The 9,812-nt window shown below is 37.8% G+C and overlaps 1 protein-coding gene across 2 annotated transcripts; it reads left to right on the top strand.

Annotated features, from left to right (window-relative positions):
- Window positions 1-850: 850 nt before the first annotated feature.
- On the top strand, window positions 851-6,386 carry LOC105832995 (serine/threonine-protein kinase tousled-like 2; the record flags this gene model as incomplete). Of its 2 annotated transcripts, none has more annotated exon segments than XM_036295215.1 (13): window positions 851-941; window positions 1,213-1,475; window positions 1,580-1,813; window positions 2,983-3,075; window positions 3,207-3,668; window positions 3,742-3,945; window positions 4,051-4,142; window positions 4,421-4,568; window positions 4,660-4,771; window positions 4,900-5,038; window positions 5,124-5,235; window positions 5,306-5,413; window positions 5,488-6,386. In XM_036295215.1, coding segments are annotated over 13 exon segments (2,271 nt in total), but the record flags the coding sequence as incomplete, so codon positions are not given.
- Between the last annotated feature and the right edge of the window lie 3,426 nt (window positions 6,387-9,812).

The following is a 9,812-nucleotide window of genomic DNA, read 5'->3' on the forward strand; positions in this document are numbered from 1 at the left end:
ACTTGCGGCAAAACCGTGCGTGAAAATTCCGTTTGCCGTTGACACACCGCCGATCGGCTCCGAACCGTGCTATTACTATGGGACACCACTATAGGTCATCCTGGAAGGTGTCGGTCTCTCTCTCTCTCTCTCTCTCGATCCCCCTGTCTCTCTCTCTCTCTCTCTCTGTCATTCTCACTCCGTCACTCTTCCTCCACGGGCGTTTGTTCCTCTCTTTTACGCGCTGCCATTCTGCCTTCTTTCTCTCGTCTCCTCTCATTCGCTTGCACGCGCTCTCTCGCTCGTTCTTTCGCTTCTCCTTCCGCGCCCCTCCACGCATCGTCCGGCGCCCCTCTCATCCCTCCCCTTTTCTCCGTTCCATAAGTCTTTCTCTATCCTTCCAGGTTTGTTCCCCCTAGAGTAAATCCGTGTCTTTTTAACAACACGCGAATTCTTTCTCGAATCCATAGCGTCGTACGCCGGTTTTCGCCGTCCGCGGAGCGTAACCTTTCTCTCTCTCTCTCTTTCTCTCGCGCGGCGCCGCCGTGAGAGATCGTCGAAGCCTCTCGCTCGCCGTGTTTCGTACTCGTCGTTTTCCCGTGCTCGCTCGTTGTCATCGCTATCGTTCGTGCTCGGTCTCGCACGCCACTCTGCTTCGCTGTACGGACTCGTCATTACTATGTGGCGGCGGCGGCGGCGACGACAACGTGCCTTACTCTCGATAACGGTCGAATCGCACAGGCGCTCCTCGTGACCGTAGTTCGCCACTATTTGGTTCGTTTGCCACATTTCTTTCTCGTCTTTTGGCCGTTTCTCTCGCCAAGCTCGACCAAGCAAAATATCTTACATCTCGCCTGTCCTCTGCTTTCAGATGTCTGCTGGGTCACAAATTCAGATGGCACCCCAAACAACCGTAAACTCTGGTCAGACAGTTCATAGTCAAGACTCGAACATGAGCACTGGTAAGTCAGACCTTCAAGTTCTTGGAAATCTTGATGCGCAGGTGACAGAAATGTCGCTACAAGTATCTGTCTATCTTGCTTTCTGCACATCCTGGTCCTTGGAGCAACTAGCTTGTCTCGAGGATAAAGTTCTGTGCATCTTTGAAGAGTTCTTTTTAAATGTTCCACAATAAACGAACAATCCGTTAATCTACTACAATTGTGCATATCAAAATTGAAGTATTGAGGGTATTCTTGTGGTCATTCTGACGATGGATTTATAATTCTGTAGGCTCATCACATAGTGATAAGGAGGTGGATGCAAACACTCCGGAAAAAGTACCACGGACTACTTCTGAGAGAAAAAGAAAGCGTAAAGCTGATGACGGAAGTGGAGGTGTCGCAGGTGGCTCTGTAGCTAGTAAAGGCGCTAGATCGGTTACTGCTCTTGATAATAAGAAGATCAACGAGTATTTTCCAAAGCATCATTTGGGCAATAGTCCTATCCGGCATGGTGGAGCCAAGAGCCCCTCCCCTCAACAGGGTTATCCTATGGTAAGATTCAAGATGAACGTTGTTTCAAGATGAGAATTGTCTTTGTAATTTTGTAATGTGACGACATGACCTGCGTAATGTACGTTTCTTTTCTTGCTTTGCAGTATCCACCATCACCTCAACAGTTACTCTCGCCACAAGTAACGACACCTAATTCTTCGGTGGCGGAATTCTCCTCGCTGATGCAGCCACCGAGACCTCATCCTCAACCTCCACCACCTCCACCGCCAGCTTCGTCGCAACCTGCGGGCTCAATGGTCAGCAAGCAGGTGCAGGTAAGGCCTACGAACCTCAATAGGACAAGCCAGGTCAGGCAAGCGAAGACTAACACCCCAAATGTAAGCAAAATTCGGTAATATCTGCAAACATTTTATAAGAAACGACTCACAGTTTTGTATATTGGTATATTGTAATAGCCGACACTTTGAGATAGAGATATGTAAAAGCCTCTAAACGTTTCTAAAGTTTAAAATTGGTTTCATTAATAATTTGACAAACTGTAGCATTTTGTACAATAGGTAGATAATAACTATCATTATTATTCTCAACTAGTAAAATGTTTTTTGGTAAAAATATGGAATTTGTCGACTAAAAAACATATACTAATATTATCCTCGCAAAGACTTGTTTTTCATTAATTTTTTATGAAAAATGAGAGCGGTAGAATGTGTAGGAATGGAATGATAAAATATTATCATTGCAGAAATAAAACTTGTACTTACGAGTATTTTTGTAACATTTTGTTTGCGATCTTGTGATGGGTATTTCTTGTCAAATGTTTGCAGTTAAATCAACTAATTTTTGCAAATTGTAGCACTGTATACATTTGTTATTGTACAAATACAGGCTATCTTGTGGTGCTACTTGTTTCCATTGTAAGATACTCAATACTTATGTTTTTAAGGATTCGAGTATCTTCTGAAAGGAAAAGTTTTACTTATTCGTCGCTCGAGCACAGACGAGCGATTTTAAAAGGCAAATTTTATTACTTCAGTATGTCGCACCTTTATTTCTTAGGATTCATTGAACGTTGTATTTGAGTTCTAATGAGTCCAATATCGTTTGACTATTCCAAGATAAAATTAATTGAAAATTTTGTTGGGGTTATATGTATATATTATTAACGTTCATACGAGAGCATTTTATACATGCGTACATTTTGGTGTTTTCCTTGCTGCCTGTGTGACCCTCAGTTTCATCAGTGTTTCTTTATGTTGCCTAAATTTCGCTCATTAATTTATTTTCTATAATAAAGAAAAAATCATACGTCTCGTAATGAAACATATAGAGATAATCACATTAATGTGATTAAACAAATAGTTTCTAGAACATCAAATATAGACGTATTTGTGCAACTTTTTCTTATCTAACTAACAGATTGCTTCTCACATTGTGCTCTTTCTGCGTGTAGCAAGGTACCCGGTATTTTTGAGTAATTCTGTGACAAATGTATCAGATGTTACAGTAATGTTTTATTTATTGTAAAATTGTACAAATTGCATTCCAGACAGAACTTACTTGCCAGAGGATACAGGAATTTGAAACTCAAGCCTCTTCAGACTTAGAACTACGTAACAATAAAATTGACGAGTTAAATAGGGTAAGTATAAAGTTGTGATTATTTTATGCAACTCCTGTCGCTTTTATTTTAGATCGAATTACATGAAACGCATAATCTAATGTATTTCGACGACAGCAAATTAATCTGCATCTATCTTTCGAACTTTACAGACAGCGGACGAACTTAGGCATCAATTGGCTAATCAACAGAAAGTGATTGAGCAGCACAAATCACAAATAAATAAGTGTATAGACGTTGTAAAGAAGTTATTAAAAGAAAAATCAAACATAGAAAAAAAGGAGGCTAGGCAGAAGTGTATGCAAAATAGACTGAGGTTGGGCCAGTTTGTGACGCAGAGGGTAGGTGCGACGTTTCAAGAAAACTGGACTGACGGTTACGCATTTCACGAGCTTGCACGACGGCAAGAGGAGATAGCGACGGAGCGGGAGGAGATCGACAAGCAGAAGAAGCTGCTGCTCAAGAAGAGGCCGTCAAACAGCGAGACCGGCAGGAAACGTAGTCAACCGCAGCCCTCCTTGCATAACGGCACCGAGGCAACATTTTTGAAGCCAGATGCAGTACCTGGGTCGTATACGTGGCAGGAGTATTATGAAGCCGACGAAATACTCAAGGTATCACGATATGTGTTTTTTTTTTTTTCCATTTTTTCCATTTCCTAAACCTTGTGGTAATGTGTGTTTTCAGTTGAGGCAAAGCGCGTTGAAAAAGGAAGACGCGGATTTACAACTAGAAATGGAAAAACTTGAGAGGGAACGGAATTTACACATTAGGGAGTTAAAACGTATTCACAATGAAGACCAATCGAGATTTAACTCTCACCCTGTTCTGAATGAGCGTTACCTCTTACTAATGTTATTAGGAAAAGGCGGTTTTAGCGAAGTGCATAAGGTAACGAAACCTTCTGTTGCTTTCGTTAACTGTGTTTATCTACATAAATAAAAAATATATTTGATTTACTTGCGCTTATTTATGTCGCGCTTTTTTCTCATGTAGGCATTTGACTTAAAAGAGCAACGGTACGTGGCATGTAAGGTGCATCAATTAAATAAAGACTGGAAAGAAGACAAGAAGGCTAATTATATAAAGTAAGTTGTCTTCTATTTTGAATTTTTATTTTTATCCATATTTTATTACAATTGATAATTAATAAATTTGTTCACGTTGCTTGAAATTCCCAAAAATTTATATTTGAGACGAAATCAATATATATTCGACCATAGGAAAGAGAAAACGAAATTTGAATACAAAATGAATACAAAATGTGCAAGCAATGCGAACGTAATGTCACGCTTTAATATAATTTTTAAATTTTAAACGTGTTCTTTTGTTTTCGAGATGTATATATCTTTTCTTTTTACAATAGGCATGCATTACGGGAATATAATATACACAAAGCACTAGATCATCCCCGAGTCGTAAAATTGTACGATGTATTTGAAATTGATGCTAATTCCTTTTGTACTGTTCTGGAATATTGTGATGGCCATGATTTAGATTTTTACCTCAAACAGGTAAGCGTTTAATCGTTATCTCATACGAGTTTTAACGATAGTCATAAACGTATTTTCGTTATTTTTAAATTTCAAACAAATTTTATTACAGCATAAGACTATACCCGAAAGAGAAGCGAGATCTATTGTTATGCAAGTCGTATCGGCATTAAAGTACCTCAATGAAATAAAACCCCCAGTCATACATTACGATCTGAAACCAGGTATGCATTATTAAATCCAATCATTTTTGTCATCGTGAATGTAATAGTTATTTTCAAAGAGCCTTATGAAAAGGAAGATAATTTTTGTACATAAACGATTATGATTTTATTATGATGGTCCCGTACAGGTAACATCCTATTAACTGAAGGCAACGTGTGCGGCGAAATAAAAATTACGGATTTCGGTTTAAGTAAAGTCATGGATGAGGAAAATTATAATCCAGATCACGGAATGGATCTAACGTCTCAAGGAGCTGGTACCTATTGGTACGTGTTCTCTCAAATTATTTGTTTTGTTACGTTAATTATTAATTGTTGGTGAGAATTACTAATCTTGTAATTTTATACATAGGTATTTACCTCCTGAATGTTTCGTCATTGGCAAAAATCCTCCTAAAATATCGTCTAAGGTTGACGTATGGAGCGTCGGAGTTATATTTTATCAATGTCTATACGGTAAAAAGGTATTTATCGCATATATACGAAATTTTGCTCATAATAAAGTGTCCATATTTAAATATATTACTTTTACAGCCTTTTGGTCACAATCAATCGCAAGCCACCATTTTAGAGGAGAATACGATACTAAAAGCCACCGAAGTCCAATTCGCGAATAAACCAACCGTTAGCAACGAAGCGAAGGTAACATTGCCAGTAGATGGATGAGAATCAATGTTGTGAACCATTTTACAACGTGGCGATTTATATTGTTGCAGAGTTTCATAAGAAGTTGCCTAGCGTATAGGAAGGAGGAGCGTATAGACGTACTGACTCTAGCTAGACACGAATACCTGCAACCCCCAGTGCCAAAACATGGCCGCCAAGCGAACAGCCAGCAGCAGCAACAGCAACAACAGATCCAGCAGCAGCAGCAGAGCTCGTTCAATATCGGCATGTTTAGTGGTATGAACGCGTCGAGCAGTTCGTAGTGGAGAGGAAGGACTAAAGACAAATTCCTCGATATGTACCAATACATGCCAAATCTTGAGCGCTCGGACTGTGTACACCATCTCATCTTAGGGAAATAACGAATGCTATAACCAATTGTAAATACTAAAACCGGATACTATCATCGTCACCACCCATCACCACTACCACCACCACCACCACCACTCATCACTACCACCACCACAATTATTACATCTCCACCGCCATCACCACACCATCACAACTATACTTACAGGATCGATTACATAGGACATTGCAAGAGAGATGCGAGACTGGTGACCCGCAAGTCCAGGAACTTGCGTCTTTCTACAAGCCACGCCACATTATTCAGCATGACAAGAAACAATGTTGTGTTCGTAAATATTCAATTGTATTATCGTTCCTTGTATCAAACAGTGCGATGACTTGATAATAGTGTTTAAAAGAAACGAGAGAGCGAGAGAGAACGAACGAGCGTGCGAACGAGAAAATAACATGTGATAAGTCATTACGAGATAAAAGTGACGTCTAGAATAAGAGGGGAGGGGGGAAATAGAATATGTGTGTGAGAGAAAGAGAGAGAGCGCGCGAGAGCGACAAATAAACGAATAAAAATTAAAAAATTTTCGGTGAAAGCTAAGTAAAGTTGACAAGAAATAAAGAAAGCAACGAAGAATAGGAGAAAAAAGTAGGAAGAAGTCGAGAAAAGCAATTGGAGCAATCGCTTTCACGGAGATGACGTGTTTCTCTCTCCTGGCGTTTTAGTGTGCGTGAATGAACGCTAGAGGATTGTTAAAATTATAGTGTGAGTGTATATATTTATACTATATATATAAATATATATATATATATATATATATATATATATATATATATAAATATATATAAAAACTAATAAATTCGACATAATATATATATATGGTGTAAAAAGGACGACGACAAGCATTGACAGTGGGAAGACAACTGTGGTGGCTCTATCCTCGCATGACCTCCGGCGCCGGTACTGGCATTCCATGAATGCTCGGCCTGTGCATCATGTTACTTTATTCGAATATTAACATTATTACCTGTATCATGACTAATAACGGTTAACATACACGCGCATCCACGCCCACAAATACGAAAACACGTACACGACACGAGTACACGAAGGAGATTTGATTGGTTGTTCCTATTCTGAGACGAGAGTGGGCTTTATCTATAATGCCGGATAGTCCGATAGAAAGCAAAGTGAGAATCGCGTAGAGAGAATGTGTGAGAAAGAGAGAGAGAGAGAGAGTCGCGATGTGCTCCCAAAGTGAAAAAAAAGCATTAGGATTGTAGTCCACCAATATCATCACTTGTAAAACCCATTCTCACGCGTGTATAGTTTAAAAACCCCGTGTCGAGATTCGCTATAACGAAGTTCAACACGTTAAGTTTTCCTCCTTTACTCTTCCTCCTTTTTTCTTCTCTCTCCTCTCCTCCCTTTTTTCCAAAATCAGGGGAAAGAGAAAAAGGGAGAAAGTGAGAGTGAGAGAGCGAACCTGAAGTGTATAGAGCAAGTTTCGTGCAAACGGATGATTAGATGATTTAATTGATTAATCAGGCGACAAGTGTGAAAAAATTATGATGAGAATAAAAAAGAACGAGCAAATCTTTTAAGATAAGAGAACCGTGAAACGCTATACCGCCGATCCAATCATTATTTCTTTACTCGTAATTTGTTTTATATATGTATGTTATATATATAGATAATTAATGAAATAGAAAACTAAGTTATTTTATCAAGTGCCCTTGCTTTGTATTATAGTCGCATCCGTCGACGAGCCGCGTAGCTTCTGGGAGTAAAAGAGAGAGAGAGAGAGAGAGAAAGGGAGAATGAAGAATTAGAGAGAATGCGTTGAGAGCGTACGTGAAATTAAAGCGAGTGCGTGTGTTGTTAAAATGTTGCGTCAGTTATTGGTACAATGTGGGCACCGGGGTATTGATGATAATTCAATACCATTAATGTGATTGGCAGAAGTGTGGTGAGAGAGGAGAATACATTACAAGTCTGAACAGAGTCTACTACTTAGATCCGTCGCTTCAATTTTGATATAAAAAGTGTTAACCGCTCCCGCATCCCGCATCCCATTTTTCATGAGACGAAACACGTGCACGCAATCGAAAGTGCGTTCTTGATTTTTTCTTCTCAGTTTTACAAGACACGATTTTGTGTTATGTTCATTGACGAACCCTCCCCAACTTACAAGACTACGCAATTTTAAATAAATAAACATCGTATTTTAACACGGTTTTCCTATACAATTAGCATAAATTTTCGAAAATCTCAACGATTCGACAAGAGAAGAAGAGAAAATATTAACGTGAGCAATAACTAAGAATCGTTACATCATTTCTCTATTATAACGGTTTCGTGTCAAACACTCCAGATTGAAGAGTTTATCTCTAAAAGTTTACTGCAACCGGCCTTAAGAAAATTATCAGGGGGTGTTTGTATAATCCAACAAACGTTCATGCCTTCGCGGTAAATGAGAATTACGTAAATACATTACTCGTATACTTAGAAGCAGGAAATAGGATATATTTTACTTTATTTGTACATATCTGTACGTAAGAAACATGAACGATCTGTAAACGTAATCGCGCGCATACATGTAAAATAGGACAGGAACGAAGAGATAAAGAAAAAATGAAACTTTTATCGATAATTTTTTCATTAAAAGTAGAGGGAAATATCTTATTATCGATTAAGGTATTGCCGTGACCTACATAGTGTTAAATATTCGTTAAATATATTGAATACTGTTTTTTTTATTCTTTTTCCAGTCGTCTCTGCGTATCGATAGTCCAGAGTTTCTTCATGAAAGAAAAAAAAAGAACAAAAGAGAAAGAAACAGAAATTGCACATAATGGTGTATAAAATGTTACAGCAATAAATTTACGCATTTGTAATTTTTTATGTTATTAATTAACTTATTAATTAAAACGCGCATCTCGTACGGTATGTGTTACTTCCGTTGCTTACTTTTTTCAACGAAGTTGAACAATGAATTGTCGAGTATCTAAAAAGTTAGAACATTTTATTTATATATGTACGTATGTATGTGTATATATATATATATATATATATATATATATATATATATATATATATATATACACATACCTATATATATATATATATATATATAGGTATGTATATGCGAATTATATAAAAATGAAAATTGCCGAGAATACACACAAAATATTGATTAGGCTGAGAACACGCACGTTTGGGCCAAAGGCTAATCGATTGGTCTTTGTATCGAGATATTCGTTTAATAGGTGTAAAATCGCCAATTATAACCACAGTAATTCTCTTCACTCTTAACCTACGGATGAACAAGTTACGCGTATACACAAAATTAGTATAACTACAATCAGAGAAGTCAAATCCAATATGGTTCAAAATCAATTGATTTTTTTCGATTTCGCATGTGAATGTAGAAAATGAGATTATATATGAGAGAAGAGAGAGAGGAGGAAGAGCACGTAAAATTACGAAAAAAAACCGACCGGTTTTTGATACACGTTAAAATCTCGAGCTTTTTTTTCTGGCCGTAGTTACAATTGCGACTCTCAGTTTTATCCGGCAACGTTGAGTCTAACTCTCGCTCAGTATTTTAAAGTCTACAAGCTTCTTTGTTATACCTACGAGACACGAGCACGAAGGAAACTTACTTTATTCTACGTGTGGTTAGTATAAAGTTAAAAGTAAAACGTCCGACAGCTTCGCTTAACCGATATTGAGCGCCGCATAATTCTAAGAGAACCGTTCTATGTATATATGTATAATAGTTACCGCTGTATAATTTCTTTAGTCTTTAGACGACCTGAAAAAATCCATATTGTGTATGTAAAAATATATTTAAAAATTGTGTATATTTCACATATTTTCTTTCTTTTCATTTTCTATAAAACGTTTGTTTCCTAAAATCGGTGTCTCTCTTTCTCTCTCTTCTGCTTTTTTTTCCTCAAGTTTTATCAAATAAAATCATACAAATAATTTCGGTAACGCGAAGAAAAAAATAACACAATATTAGTCGTGCGATAATTCGAAATATGGAGAAGTGTTTCCTCGTTTTTTTGT

This window comes from Monomorium pharaonis, unplaced genomic scaffold, assembly GCF_013373865.1.
Source record: "Monomorium pharaonis isolate MP-MQ-018 unplaced genomic scaffold, ASM1337386v2 scaffold_71, whole genome shotgun sequence".
Taxonomy (NCBI): domain Eukaryota; kingdom Metazoa; phylum Arthropoda; class Insecta; order Hymenoptera; family Formicidae; genus Monomorium; species Monomorium pharaonis.